Source organism: Acanthochromis polyacanthus, chromosome 15 (genome assembly GCF_021347895.1).
Source record: "Acanthochromis polyacanthus isolate Apoly-LR-REF ecotype Palm Island chromosome 15, KAUST_Apoly_ChrSc, whole genome shotgun sequence".
NCBI lineage: Eukaryota > Metazoa > Chordata > Actinopteri > Pomacentridae > Acanthochromis > Acanthochromis polyacanthus.
Genome location: NC_067127.1, coordinates 17,107,626 through 17,122,919, shown reverse-complemented (window position 1 = coordinate 17,122,919; position 15,294 = coordinate 17,107,626). Strand labels below are relative to the sequence as shown.

Below are 15,294 nucleotides of genomic sequence, written 5' to 3'. Positions count from 1 at the left end.
TAAACAGGGAATTTCAGTGTGTCACATAAGGCTCTGGTAAGTCTGAACAGTTTTCAATGACACCCTTAAGGGTAAAAAGGATGTATTGATCAGATTTACAACTGTAATTAATAGTTGTTTTTATAATTCAGCAGATTTTTTTTAAATTTAATTGGTCATTTGACTATGTATTCTCTAAGCTGTTCAAAATTTGTTTATTTTACTTGTTTTGCCCGACCAGTTGCCCCAGATAACCCAGAATGATCACTTTTGCGACGACATATAACAGAGAAAAGCAGAATTTTTGCAACTTAAGTGAGTGCAAGATTGTCATATTATTTCATTAATTTTCTGTCAATCAGTGAACTGATTAATCAGCTGGTTTCATAGGTGATTGCAGACATTTATGTCTTGCCAGGGCTGCTCTTGCCTCCGAAAAAGAAGTGTGCTTAATTACATTAGGAGCTCCAGTCTTAGAATATGTGTATGAAAATCACAGATATAAAGCCCAGAAGAAATGGGCAGCAACAGATTTCTCATTCTGCGCTTCTATTTTTTGAGGTACTCGACAAGATTTTCTCATATCTGTGGAACCTGCTTCTACAGACGGTGACTGTCAGAGTTCGCACTGAGGATTTGTGCCAGCAGCACTACTTGACAACAGATTTGAGGCTGAGTGTTTCTCTCTTCAGAGCAGAGTTGTAGTTTTATGCCACCGGTTAATAGAGCCCATTATTTGGTTCTGCATAGAAACGCTTTGGTGAGCGGGACAGTCTTACATTTACACAGTCAGACTTCATGTCACTATTCTTATCAAAATATCTTTACAGACCACAAATCCCTCCTATCGGATAATAAGTGTCCTGTTAAATTTAGCCATTATGGATCTGGGCCCTTCGAAGTAGAACCTGCACATTAATTTTGTGATGGGACTGAATGAAGGCCTTAATGACAGCATTTAGAAAGCTATTATTTAGGTCGAATGAATTTCTGACAAAGGCCAGTTTGATTCATGGTCCTTAACACCCAGACCTCATACATAGGCCATTTACTTCCAGACTTTACCCAAGAGAACATTTAAACTTCACGTTTCCAATTTCTTTTGCCCTTGATGTTTTATGCAGAATGATTGTTTGGTTTGTGTGTCATCTCAGCGAAGTAGAGGATCTTTGCAAACTGAGATTGAGGCTGTGATTTAATTCATGACTGGATGAGTCCTTTCCTGCCTTAATGGAGTTTTAAGGTTGTGTCATTTCAGGAGGTCTCGGCTATTGCATGATGGTCTGTCGTGGTTGTCTTGGGTTCCCTCTCACATAGCAGGATAGGATTTCTGCCAGTGTGAGAATCTGCTGGAGTGTTGACAATCCATAGTCTGTGTTAATGTGTCCCTGAAGCCAGCTGCCACTCTGAGGCAAATGGAGGCAGTCACCCACAACTGAACCAAGACTAAGCTGATGGGTGATTAAAGCTCATTGGATGCAGTTTGAGGGTTTTCTCCCAGTCGTCGTCACAGGAAAACTTAGAGTGTAGCCAACATATCAGCTCAGTCACTTTATGTCACCAAGATGCACACAGACTGGCTACTGTCACATTTTTTTCCTCTCTGCTTACTTTGCTAGTTGTGCGTTTTTATTGCTGTATTGCTGCTGAAGCAAATATGTTGCCCGAACTTTATTTGAACCTGAACTGCAAAGGATTATGTCTGACCACCACAGAGCAAAGTGAGCAACTTAATTTACATGCAAGTACACAACTTGACAACAACCAGCTTTAAGTTTCCTTCAGCTATGCAATTGGACGAACAGAGACTGCCTGCCGAGGATCAGTGGTGTCTATCCAAGTGTCAAGCCTCTGGCTCCAGTCTCCTAAATGGTAGAAAAAAGGGTGAAGTGAGTCGTTTTTTTCAAGCTGCATAGCAACTGGATGTGTTCATTAAAGGCCAGTGGTTGCAGATTATGTATTTGTGTACAAATATTGTGCTCTTCCTAAAGTTCTTCCTAGACTTTAACTCTCTCTAATAGACTCAGCTCCATGGACAAGTTTGTCTCAGTTGCCAATTAATTCCTCATTCACTATGCAGCTTCCACAGAGCTACTGTAGTTCCTTTCCACAGAGACAGGCATGTATTTGTGAGTGGTGCATGTTTTTGTAGCTGACTCTGTGCTACATCAGTTAGCTCTGTGATGTACCCCCTTATTAACTTGAATTTTGAAAGGTTCTTTGAATTAGCCAAATAAAAGCGCTGGGGAACTTCTGTCTAAAGACAGGATTTTCTCTACTTCAGATGCTTTAATAGTATTTTTCTTTCGTGTGAAAATGTTCCTTGTGTAATGAAACCCACACATCTTTTACAAAAGCTCTTATTAAGACATATTAATATCATTCAACTTCCAGTCTTTATCTCTTTATCCATTGCATGCTTTTTTTTATCTCAGTGCGATTGTGTATTTCATTTTGTTTTCCACTATCTCAAAAGTCCTTCTGTCTTCGTGTCTCTGGATCTGTTGCTGTATGTTTATTATAGATAATGAAGAAATCCATTCTGATTCTGATTCCAGATCACCACCAGAGGTTGTGAGACGTCAGAGATGACTTTGCGTCGGAACGGACTCGGCCAGCTCGGTTTCCACGTCAATTTTGAGGGCATCGTGGCTGATGTGGAGCCCTTCGGCTTCGCCTGGAAAGCAGGGCTGAGACAGGGCAGCCGGCTCGTAGAGATCTGCAAGGTGGCTGTTGCTACGCTGACTCATGAGCAGATGATAGACCTACTGCGCACATCTGTCACTGTCAAAGTGGTTATAATCCAGCCTCATGAAGACGGCACTCCCCGAAGGTAAATTCTCACTTGTGTTTTCTTATTTATTTTTTTTTTACCTCAATACAAACACTGTTCAAACAACATCTCAGACGAAAGATACTTACAAAACTTATCCAGACTTCCTATTGTCTTTGAGTCTTGGCTGTTGTGTTGCGGTTTGTGAGACAGAAGCAGGTGCTCCTCAAACATGCATGAAGCCATAATAGAAGCGTAGTTTCTTTTTCTCCTTTTCTCATGTAGCTGGGTTAAATTAGCTTGACATTTGCTCTCATGTTTGAGATGATTAGCATAAAGAAATGCTTACATACTGTTTGTGTTGCACTGTGGTGGATGTTGTTCTCCACTGATTTCTCTGGAGAGGACGCTGTCTTTGTTGTGAGAGAGAGCTCCAGCAGGGCTGCAGAATCACAGACATGGACAGTCAGCGTTTCTAACTAATGATAATGAGAGGAGCCTTTTGATTAATGGCTTAACTCTCGCTGCCATTGTTTGACAGCTCACATTTGCAGATTGCTTTTTTCTAACCTTGCACAATGTTCTTTTTAGCAATTAGGATGGGAGTGTTTGCCTTTTTAGGGACACACACCCACCAAGAGAGCCCACTGCTCCGGTAATAAAAAGAGAGAAGCACATTTCAAACGATCTTTTGTGATGGGAAGAGATGAAGGTCTGTGTAAAGTGCCTGTTTTGAAAGCACATCTGCTTGTTTTGTCTGTCAGAGACAGACAGTTCTGTGAAATCATATCCGTCACTCTTTCACACTCACATTTTCGACATCTTTGTTTTGCTTCTGCTTCAGGCTGACAGATTTGTGTATCAGCAAATGCTGCTTTCACTTCCAAAGCAGAATAGCTTGACAGTGTACGAAAAATACCCAAACAAAATCCCTTATTCTGTTTGTGATGTTGCAGGTAACACTGTTAGATAGTGGTTAAATTTAAAACCTGGAGATGACAAACCATAATTAATCACCTCATTCTTTGTTTCTATTTGTGTGCTTCTCTGAACAGATCAAGTGAATTGTTATCAGTAAGTAATTTGGATAAATCTCTGATGGATGAGCAATTTTAGATTAGATCTCTGTGTAGAAGATTAAGTCTCATGTATGTTCTCGGTACATGATATAAATGGCAGCCTTGCTAAATGTTCAGAGCGAGTGCAAGCTTAAACAGCTGTGTGTATGTGTGTGTCCAAATATCAAAGACTCCATAGTAGGCACGTGTTTAACTGTGCTTCAACTTTGGTTTTTGGTCTGGCAACAGTGGAGTAACATATTTGCTTCCCCAGATGGTGGGCTAACATGCCTCGTCTGTGAATCCAACACAGCAGCTTCTCTGGCAGAACCGACGTCTAATCCTCTTACCACGATCTGTGATGATACATGATGATACAATCATAATCGTAGTTCAGGGAAGCAGAAAGCAGACAAAACAAACATCTTCCAGAACTGGTTCTGTGTCGACCAATGTGTGTCCATCTCCCTGGAGCATTGGATGGAGGATTTGGTGAAGGAGGCTTTTGACCTGATATCTGTGCCAGTCCAAGATTTCTTGCTTGCTTTGACTGATGCTTCTGACATCTATGTCTAGAGATGGTTTTAAAAATAAACATGCTGCTTCCCATTGTTCCCAAAATTTGCGTTCAGTGAGTATTACATCATGCCATATGTCTGTAATAAATGGTGTGATGCATAGTAGACTGAGTTTGACCCATATATTGCATTTACTACCAGATGCATCTGGCAGATTAGTAGGTATTACACCAGAAGACCACACTGGCCAGGGCTGTTGAGCCTTACTGGGAGATTTTCCCGTCTTACCGAAACACAATTTCTCATGGTTGTCTCATGAGAACCAAGAGGTTCCATCCCTGATCTTGTGAATTTTCTCCCAAGGCTCCAACAAATCAAGAGGTGAGAGGTCAGGTGAAGAATCTCAAGGGCCCTCAACTCTTTTCGCTACTGCGTCTTTGAGTTGCTAAAGTGTTGCAGTCAACAATAAGTGCTCCAGTTTCTCCAGTATTATCTCAAAGGAAAGGAATTCAGCAGGGGCCCGAAGGCCCCAGTCAGTCCCCTGTGGCCAGAGAGATGGGGGTTAGTCTGGCAACAATGGACAAGAGTCTCATGACCTCCAGACAATGTACCCTGGCTCCACGCTGCTACCATGACAAGTAAAAAATGTTTTCATAAGCGCATGCAGGAGCTAGAAGGGGTGTGCTTCCTTTTTACTGTTGCATAAATTGTCAGGACATTGTTTAGGCTTCCTAATTTTGTTGTTTCTCCACATTCAGGGAGGACTGTTGTTGTCATCTTGTTGCTAAAATTACATAGATTTGAACCTTTTTTTTAAGAGAAAAGGAGTCTTTAGCGCAATGCACTATTTTGCGACAACCCTCTCAAAGCTGTTTATGCCCCAAACGATTTTGCCCTGCTCAGTCTGAAGCCAGAGATATGGCTCTAATATTAGCCTTACCTAGTACTGTATTTATTTACACTGGAGGCAGGATGTGGTTTTAGCTCAGTGCAATGCCAGAGGCTTTTCCATCATCACTCTGAAAAGCTTTAAACAAGTTCAACATGTTAGCCTTGAATCAAACTAATGAGAAAAAGATTAGCTCTTTGAAACAGGAATGTGATGTACAGAACATGGCAGTGATTGTATGTTATGGTACATGGTCATCAGAAATGTAAGAATAAACAAAGCGATCAGTACAATATGGACTAAAATGGACGATTATTACAAGATATACAGACACTAACAGAAACCGTAAAGCAACTGTTGTGTGGACAGGGGTTTATGCTCTGCTTCCATGTGCTTTCTTTGTAGCCTTTTATGTTTTTTATTATAGCATATTGTACATGTTGGGTTTTGATCACAAAGACTTATGTTTGAAATGGTGGGTAACCTGCACCAGAGCCCTGCTGGTAATGAGTATTGCCTGTGACGTTAAGATGGTGACCTTTCTTTTGAAGTGTCATCAGACTTGTCATTGTGGATTTTTATCTGGATTGAAGTAAAGCCAGATTTATCACTTCCCATGCCAACACCTTGTGAAAAGCAGCATGCTAAACCAAAACCAAAACCAAGAGAACCTGCATCGCAATTTGCTCTACTTAATCACCTCACATTCTTCTCAGGAGCTGTGTTTTTTTGTTTTTTCAGTTTGCAAAGAAATCATTGAAATGTCTTTTTATTTTTTTGCAATTCTGTTCACTTTTTAGCTCACCTTATTTAAGAACCCTTTGACAATGGTCTACAAAGGGGCTGGTGGAGGTCACAACCTCCGTGACTCTTTGCTGTGACATGGACTCTGGCTGTGGGAATGGATTAGTTTGTCCCTCACTCGCTAGGCTTGTCATTAGAGTGACAGCTCTCTGACTGAGGTCTAAGGTCCTGTTGTCACGCTGATCTGTTGTAATTCGTTAAGAGCCAATGACTCAAGAAGCTGATTGTTCTCCTCTAGCAACACACTAAATGAACTTCTAACTCTGTATTTTTTGGAAATAACCAGTAATGTTATTTAAATTAATTTGCGTTTTGTCAAATTTTTTCATCAAGCAAAATCAGACGTAGCTGTGTTTTTACTTGACTGATTGTTACTTTTAAGTTGTTCTCTACAGGCTGTGGCATAATTTATAGCCACTCACATTACACTGGAGAAATGCAGCCGCAGCAGCTCTTATTGAAATCCAGAGGAAACAGACAGCATTATTTCACTCTTGCGTCTCCCTATGCCTGAATGAATATGTCTAATCACTTCTCCTCCACCACTAGCCTCCAGTTCAGGTTTAGCTGTTGACCAAACACCCGCTTCCTGCTGTTTCTCAGTGATTTATACACAGAGAGTCCGAGTCCCCCCTACACTTTACAAACAAGAGGCACATTCCAGGCCAATATGAAGACCATTCCCACCTCCAGCTCAGTTTGAAGCATTGCCGAGGGACAATATTAGGATCACAAGAGAAATTCACCTTGTCAAGTCTTGGTCATTCTGGTGCAAAAAGCACAGCACGAGACAGCGTCAGAGACCTTTGCTGTTGACAAGCTGTTAGCTGGGTTTAGCCTATTCAGAGAGTAATGATGTGTGGCAACCTAGCATGACCACACACACACAGTTAATCAAGGTAATGAGTGGATTAGCAGCCCTGTTAAAAATACAATTGACCAGCAGTCTGGAGGATTTGACTCTGCTGTTAGCATCCTGAACAAAAAGTGATTGAAAGACCTCGAGTTACACAATGAAAGTAATGGGATAATGATTGTATCTGTTGAATCACCAGTCTCTAAGCTATTCTGCACATGCAGCAGCTTCATCCCACCAGATGAAGTCCTTTTCCATTTATGGACATCTGTGATCTTCTGATGCTGTAATGCCATTAGATGCCATTGCTCTCACTGTTCCATACGCCAAACCAGCGATGCGTGCAGCACACGTATAGTAAATAAATAATGCAATGTGTAAGATGTTGAGGATTTAGTCCTTCATGTATGAGGCCCGGCAAACGATGAGATGACCAGATGTAGGAGACACGGTGGAGGAAGGAGCGGAAGCGCGGGATGATCATCTAGTTACATCTTCTAACATCTACAGATCCAGTGGGAGGCGAGCTGTAAACAGCCCAGTCACCCATGGCCCAGTTTGATGAAAGGGTATCTCTGAGAGGGATTACTCGCCCCCTTCACCGCAGCCTTTGCAATCAGCCAGCACACCCTCCTCCAGCCCCTTTCTGTGTACATGTATAACCACAGCAAAGTATACACAGCTTTCCACCCTCTAGTGGATCCTGGAAAATGGACATTGGAGGGGGAGGTCAGTGTAATCATTAGGGTCATGCTTGAGATGCTTTTGGAGAGCTAGCAGAGCGCCCAGGCTGTTTAACCCTGACCCACCACCCGGTTAAACCACCCCCGCCCTTACAAATCTACACACCAAGCCTCTGCCCAGGCCCAAAGATTAATGTTGCATGAAATGGCATCACAAGCCTTGTCCATCCCGGATATCTTCAGTGTAGTTAGCATTAATGGGATGGAGATGGAGGGACGAAAAGCCTCCTGTGTGGAGTGACTCAGGGGAGACCCATATCTGGTTGAGGGGCAAGCGAAGATTTTCTGCTCTATTAAAATAGTCTAAATGTTTTCCACTTTTTTTTAAGGATCTGCGATGTGCCTGGAAGCCCTCAGCATGCACATGCAAGTGTGTTCGTCCACGTTTGTGTGTTTAGCGGTGTCAGTGTGCAGGCATGTGAGTGCCTGCAGTTGGACACACTATATCTAGACATCCGCCTCAGGAGAAATATTTCTGAGCATTTGTGTGTTTTGATGTAGCCATGGTAACACCAAATATGAATGCACCTCCCTTTGAATTTTATAGACATCAGGATCAGTGTGTTGCACAGTATCAACGCAAACAAGTCATCGAATTGTCGATTTAACAGCTGAAAAAATAATAGAACATGTAATATGATGTTTCCACATGACTAATAAATATATTGTAACATTTTAATGTGGATTTTTTTGCTTATTCATTGTTCAAAATGAATAACAATGAATACAATTTGTGCTATTTAATTGAAATTCTTGATTCCTAACAAACTATATTTTTTTATTTAAATGTGGCTGTTAGGCGTTGCTGATATGGTTTTTCCAGGGTGGAACAATTCAAATGAAAATGAAAATCGTGTGGTCCAAATTTCAAACAACTCAAATGCAAAACTTAGTCAAGATGTCTTTGTATATGTCCATTTTACTTATCTTTAATTAGAAGAGAACTTTTCAGAATTTATCTTTCAGTGTTGATCGGCCATGATACATGTAAAAAAAAAAGTCAAATATCATATCCAGTTTGTGTATCTCTAGTAGATATATTCACACACTGCCTAAGTCCTAATTTTGTAATAATGGGATGTTTATGTAATCTTTATTTGTGTAGTAACAAGTATGTATAGCACAAACCAATACTGCCCACCACAGCATTTATAAGCTAAAACAACTTGCAATGAATCTCGCTGTTATTAAAGAATGGAATAGATGTCATCACAATGCTTTGGTTCAAGATTCATTTACTGTGTTCCTCAGTGTGTCCTCATGCACTTTTCAAAATGACACTTTAAATTTTCCTCAGGTTCGGAGGTGAGATGGGATGGGAGACGTTATTGTGATTAGGGATACGTCTCATACAGCTTCATGCTGCTGTCACCTTGTCATCGTGGGCACCCTCATGACCTTTAACCTTTGTTTCCTTCCTGATCCTCCCTCCCTCTCAGGGGCTGCTCCGAGCTCTACCGCATACCAATGGTGGAGTACAAAGTTGACAGCGAGGGTACACCCTGTGAATACAAGACACCCTTCCGGAGAAACACCACCTGGCATCGAGTGCCCACAGCTGCTGGACCACCTCTCTCCCGAGGCTCGCCCACTCAGGGCCCTGACCGCCTGCAGTGCCAGCAGATCCTCCAACAGCACCAGGCAGCGATCCCACGAAGCACCTCCTTTGATAGAAAGCTGCCAGATGGGTCCAGGTAGACTCCCCTTCTTCTCGTGTTTCCTTCTGACCAGAATGATATTTATAAAGGGTTTAAAATGGCTCTTAAGATGATTTAGTTAGTAAAGTTTTTTGGCTCAAGATGAAAGATCAGATGAGTGAAGTAGCAAGGCTGCATTAAACAATGGTAAAGCTAACAGACACATCTTGCAGATTATTAGGTATTGCAAAAGTCGACAACACTGGTCAGTGATGTTTCGCCTTGCTTGAAGATTTCTCTATTTCACCAAAACACAATTTCTCATGGCCCCATAAAAGATTATTAATTTACATTCGAAAGAAGGTCAGTTTTCTCAGCTTCATATTGATCCACACATAAATAACAGAGCAGTGCAAGGTTGTAACCCTCTGAGACTCAAAAACTACTGACAGGTGTGAAAGGCAAGTTTCCTTCAAAATATCGGTGAGATAAAACTATTTATTAGGGCCGGTTTTTGTGAAAACACAAAGAATCGTCATATTTTCAGCTTTCCAGCAGTCTTTGAATGTACGTATAATGTGTGACATGTTGTTCCAGCAGAAGAAAAAATCTAAACTTAAAATTGGAGTATTTTATCAAAATAGCTTTTAGCAATTAGATCCTGTAAAAATAAGAAAAGTCTGTGTTGCTCAATGCAGCGCAGAAACCATTATTACCTCACCTGTAACCAACAGTCAAATGACAAAATTTCTGTGACTTATTGTGTGAAATATTGATTGTCTTTACACATGTCAAAGACGAGACAACAGTAGAGACTGAGAGGAAGACAAGACATTTTTGAACAATTAAAGGGGAACTTCGTTTTTTTCAACCTGGGGTCTGTTTTCATGTGTCATTTCATACATGTGAGTGATGGAGAAATGAATTTTCGACATAGCTCCAGTATTTAGCCAGGCAGGCAGCTTAGCAGCTCAGCTAGCGAAAAGTATGGGGCAAACTGCCCCCCTGCATCAAAGTCCGCCCTAACGTGCTTTTTTTCCCACACTGACCGGCTCGGATAGTCTCAACGAATGTCCCACAACATACTAGAGATGAGAAGTGAACGAAAACCTCCACATTACCTGGCGATCGCTATTTGTTGTGGTCTGTATCCAAATCTTATGACGCTAGAAAGCAAATCTCATTCCGAAATCGCGCAAGAGCTTGCGCCAAAACACCGGTTTTGCAACAACAAAGAGCGATCGCCAAGAGCTATGTCGAAAATTTATTTCTCCATCACTTACATGTATGAAATGACGTATGAAAACAGACCCCAGGTTGGAAAAAAAAACGAAGTTCCCCTTTAAATAAATGCAACATGGCTCTACTGTGGTATACAGAGAAGCAAGTTGTCAGCAAGTTCTTGGAAAATACATATAGCATGGTGAAATACCCCACGTACAGCATTTAACTGTTGTTGTTTTTTTTAATTTATGGCTTTTTAACTTGATTTTGACTTAGTAATACCTTCATAAACAACATTCTTGAGTTGTCTCTACTTCTATCCATGGTTGTTCCGATTCCATAGCTGAGCAGGACTTTATGTTGCAATAAAAAATGAGCTCACAGTGAACAAAGTGGCCAGTAACAGGAACACAAAACACCTAGAACTGTGTGGTTTTAAGAGTTTAAATAGGTTTTCCCTAATCTGGATCTGGATGTGATTTCCTGCAGAAGGTTTTCACTAGAATCTCCCAATCTCAACTTTCATCAACTTTTTTTTGTAGTATATTTAGGCACGACTACAGTAGTAGTAAACATTAGACAAATGCCAACCAACACCCATTATGTATACATCGGTTAATCCTCATTAGAGTCGCGGAGGGGGGGGGCTTGAGCCTATCTCAGCTGATAAAGGGTGAAAGTAGGGAACATCCTGGACATCTGTCACAGGGCTACACATAGAGACAAACAGTCCCACTCACATTCACACCTATGGACAATTTAGAATCAGAATCACCAATTAACCTCAGCATGTTTTTGGACTGTGGGAGGAAGCTGAAGTACCCAGAGAGAACCCATGCATGCACAGGGAGAACATGCAAACTCCATGCAGAAAGATGTGAACCTGTGATCTTCTAGCTGCAAGCCGATGGTGCTAACCACCCAGCTACTGTGCAGCCCTACCAACAAACAGCTATGTAAAAAAGTATGTGAAAATTGAATTAGAGGAACACAGTTTTCACTGGAGCTAAAGCTTAGTGAATGCAAAAAATGAACTAAGCATATCAGCCAAATTATGTTTTCAAGACATTTTTGGAAGTCAAGCTTTCTGGTGAAGGTTTTTCAGAGAGCGAGACCGATCAAACATCACGACGCTCAAAAGATCCAATCCTTTCAGATGAAATCTTTGAACTCCCAGCCTTTCTCATTTAGAAAAGAGCCGCAGTAACACTTTGAGGAGCTGTTATTGTGTGCAGCTATTTGCATACATATAAATGGAGCATTTTAGTCAAATGAATTCACGGCTTCACTTTCATCTCTTTTTAGATGATAAGGCCACACTCACACACAGACTTTGTTCCTGTCCTAGGCTGCGTCTCTTCTGGACATCTCCACTGAGCCATGTAAAGCAGTGATTTGTTCATTCTAATGAAACCCCTACAGTCATGATAACCTTTCCAGTGTGTCACACCGACCCCCCCTGGTGTTGCCTGTTCTGACTATACTGGGATAATGGCCACCTTCTCCGCCTAATCAGAATCCCTGGCAGTGGGAGCGCTCCATTCTCTCTCGCTCCTGTTCTTTCTCTCAACATATCCCTCCTACTTCCCACTCCCTCCCTCTTCCTGCACCCCGCTGAGGAGGAGGTGATGGGGACACTGACACGACTCAGCTCATCTCATCCAATTACTGAAGAAACAAAGAGAGTGCTCTTCCCTGGACCACGATATGTAGCACCCCAGAGGGAGCGGGAGAAGAGGAGGGGGATGCATGAGTACAGACTTGAGAGGCAGAGAGGGAGACAGGACGGGAGTATTATACTCTCACATATTGTACAGGAATAAATCAACATAAATTATTTGGCCATTTGTTTGAGTAGCTTGACTAATGTTAAAAAATAGACAATTTCAATTTTTTTTACTCTCAAATTGAGTTAGCTTCAACACAGATAAATGATATGTAGCATTTCTGGCTTCATCAATCTGCTAATGTGACAGCATGCTGTTATTCAGACGTACCTGCCACAGTGACAGATAGCATCACAGGACGCATGCAATAGTTGTCATAAATGGGAGATTGGACAGTACAACAAGGGATGTGTAACGCATAATAACGCACTAACAAGTGCAACAGAATGTCTGCATATAAGAAAAAAACAAAAACTCTTTGATTCCATCTTCCTATAAACTGAAGATTGTCTAGTTTCTTTATTATTCTCTCACAGTAAACTAAATATCTGTAAAAAGTGCTCAATACATTTTACCATTCTTTTACATTTAATATCCCAAACTACTAAAAAAAATAGTAGTAATATTTATAGTCTGATTATATTCCTTTTGGTGAGTGTCATTGATGTGACCCGTTAGTTGCAGAAGATGTAGAATTGTAGAGCAAAGTAACAAAAAAGACATTTTCTGATTCTTTTGTGCTGTCTGGGATGTTTGTGAGCCAATATTCGTGTTGAAATTTGGTAAAACCCTTCCCCAAATCATGTCGCACCATGTGCACTATGTTGCTTGTGCTATTCGTTTTTGCTACAGCATGCTGTTCAGACTTCTGCCACGTTGAAAGTGATCTATTGCCGTCAAGACTTTTGCAAAAAAGTTGCCGGCGTGCTCATTCAGCCATGAAACTGGCATGTGCAGATGCCGTCAGGTTAACAGACAGGATGCATGTCTGGAAACGTGCTACAGTGTGCGAGAGTATGAAAAGTATTTGGATAACCAGAGAAGCGTTTTAAGTAGCTGGAATAGATGGCTGAAAGCGCCCAAATGAATGAGTGGTTGGGAGATGGCTTAAGTAATGGATAAATGGTTAAAACAGAAGTGGCTGAAACATGTAGCCCTGCTAGTTTGAATGGTAGCGTTACAAATGAAAACTGAACAGCCTGACAGGTGGTCTCACTACAATACTTGAGTTGATCTGACAGGGTTTTGGGGGTTGGGTACCACTGGCCTATGAGGGCACATGCAAATCTTTATAGCTTAGATAAAACATCATCTCATCCACACGCAGAGCTGGATCCAGCCTGTGTACCATAAAATATGATGCCTACAATGCAGCCAACTGAGACCAGCCCGTAATCTCTGTACCTCCAAATGCTATCGCAGCACAGAGACAGAATTGCATTCAATAACCCCACGAAACTGTTCAGATCAAGGGAAGAAGAAAAGGGGAACAAAAAGCAGCTGCTGCTGTTTCACATTAAATTACTTGGACCCGACTGAGGAGACTAACATTTCAGAGGAAATGTAGCGATCTGGCCAATGCATTTGATGATGTGTGCTACGATAGAGTTACTGACAGTCCAGTTTCCCATGGAGGTCTAGACGAAGGAAATCTGATGACGAAGCGGAACGTGTTGATACTAAGAATTTGTCGCCTTCTGAATGGATGTTTATGTTGTGATTTTTGGATTACAAAGTTCTACTGGATTATTTTTGTTAGATTTATCAGAACATTCCCAAATCCTCTTGTGTTGCTTTGTTCGTGTTACGATGTCTTTTTTGGATTTAAACATGTAAGAAATGGTTTTGTCAGCTGGGAAATCAAGTTAACACAGACCCAATCCCAAATTCATTAGATAAGCAAACAGAAGCAAAAGAGGAAAAAAAGCAGATATGAGGCATATAGAATATAGAATGGACTTGGCTGGAGACTTAATGTGAAAGCCATCCTGCCTATGTTATTGCAGTCTTACTTGCGTCCGGTCGTGTATCCTACTTTGCTGTGCTGGTTAAAGGGAAGGCCTCTAGGCAGCAGTCACAGCTCACATCCAGTGTTTATTTTTCACTCAAGACCATCGTCTGCACGGTTTTTCCTGGCCAGGCAAAAGTAAGCAACGAAACCTCTTGTATCAGGACATTTAGTAAGGTCAGAGCAGTGAAATCCACTTAAACTAGATGAATGCATGAGCTGGAAATTTAAGAGTAGAAATCTCAGGCTTCCTCTTACGTTCAGAAGCTTCCACACAGAGCTTCACCATCTGGATTACTCACTGACTCTTATTACCGTAACTAATCTCTTCTTTTTGTTTGTCTTTGGAGAACAAGACACCGTCTCCCCCACTGACAGTTCTTACATTTTCTGTGAAGATTATTCTCAGGGGTCACATGCAGTAGGCTATTCTCTGGCGCGACACACAATAATAATGTTGTTAGTGTGTGGGAGGAAAAATAATTCCAGTTTGTCGTGAAATTTCTTCTTTTATAATCAAAAAGAAATCTAAGCAAGGTGTACAAAATTGTTTTCAGTAATCTGTTACGGTTGAAATTACCAGAACTGTCAACAGTTTTTGCAATAACTAATATTTTAGGTAATTTACCAAAGAAAAGGGCAACATTTTGCTGATTCCACTGCTTTCCTTTTAGTTGTAAATTCTTCTGTTGTGGATTGTTGGTGAATCAAACCAAACCATTTGAAGATGTGCCAATGTGCTCTAAGAATTTCAGAAAGTCTGAGGAATTAGTTCCTGACCAAAATTTATATTGTCATTTCACATCCGTCTTTACTTTTCACCATTTGTAGCGGTGTCCTTAACACTTGTGTATCTTCCGGGTTTCTGCAGGACAATGCAGGATATGGAGAATCCCCAAGTCACCTCATGCAACAAAGGAGACCAGCACTACCGCAGCTCCCCCAGCAACCAGTCGTCCTCCAGTGATCCAGGACCCTGCGGCAGCGGCACCTGGTCCCAGCAGCCTGGATATGATGGGTACAGGACAACAGCAGTGTTACTTTTTATGAAATAGCCTCTAAGTAGTCCCTCCAGGATTATATGGTTTTACAGTAATGAATGCAGCTACAATCAGTCCCAGCACTATTTCGGAGAACT

At 41.3% G+C, this 15,294-nt stretch overlaps 1 protein-coding gene across 5 annotated transcripts in view; it reads left to right on the top strand.

The window, feature by feature from the left end:
* Positions 1 to 15,294, top strand: part of LOC110949304 (signal-induced proliferation-associated 1-like protein 2) — an 88,742-nt gene that overhangs the window by 50,762 nt on the left and 22,686 nt on the right. For all 5 annotated transcript variants that reach the window (XM_022191261.2, XM_051959773.1, XM_022191258.2 and 2 more), the window contains exons 9-11: positions 2,538 to 2,812; positions 9,060 to 9,314; positions 15,028 to 15,174. In XM_022191261.2, the coding sequence (XP_022046953.1) occupies positions 2,538 to 2,812; positions 9,060 to 9,314; positions 15,028 to 15,174 (677 nt within the window). The remainder of the gene's footprint in view (positions 1 to 2,537; positions 2,813 to 9,059; positions 9,315 to 15,027; positions 15,175 to 15,294) is intronic.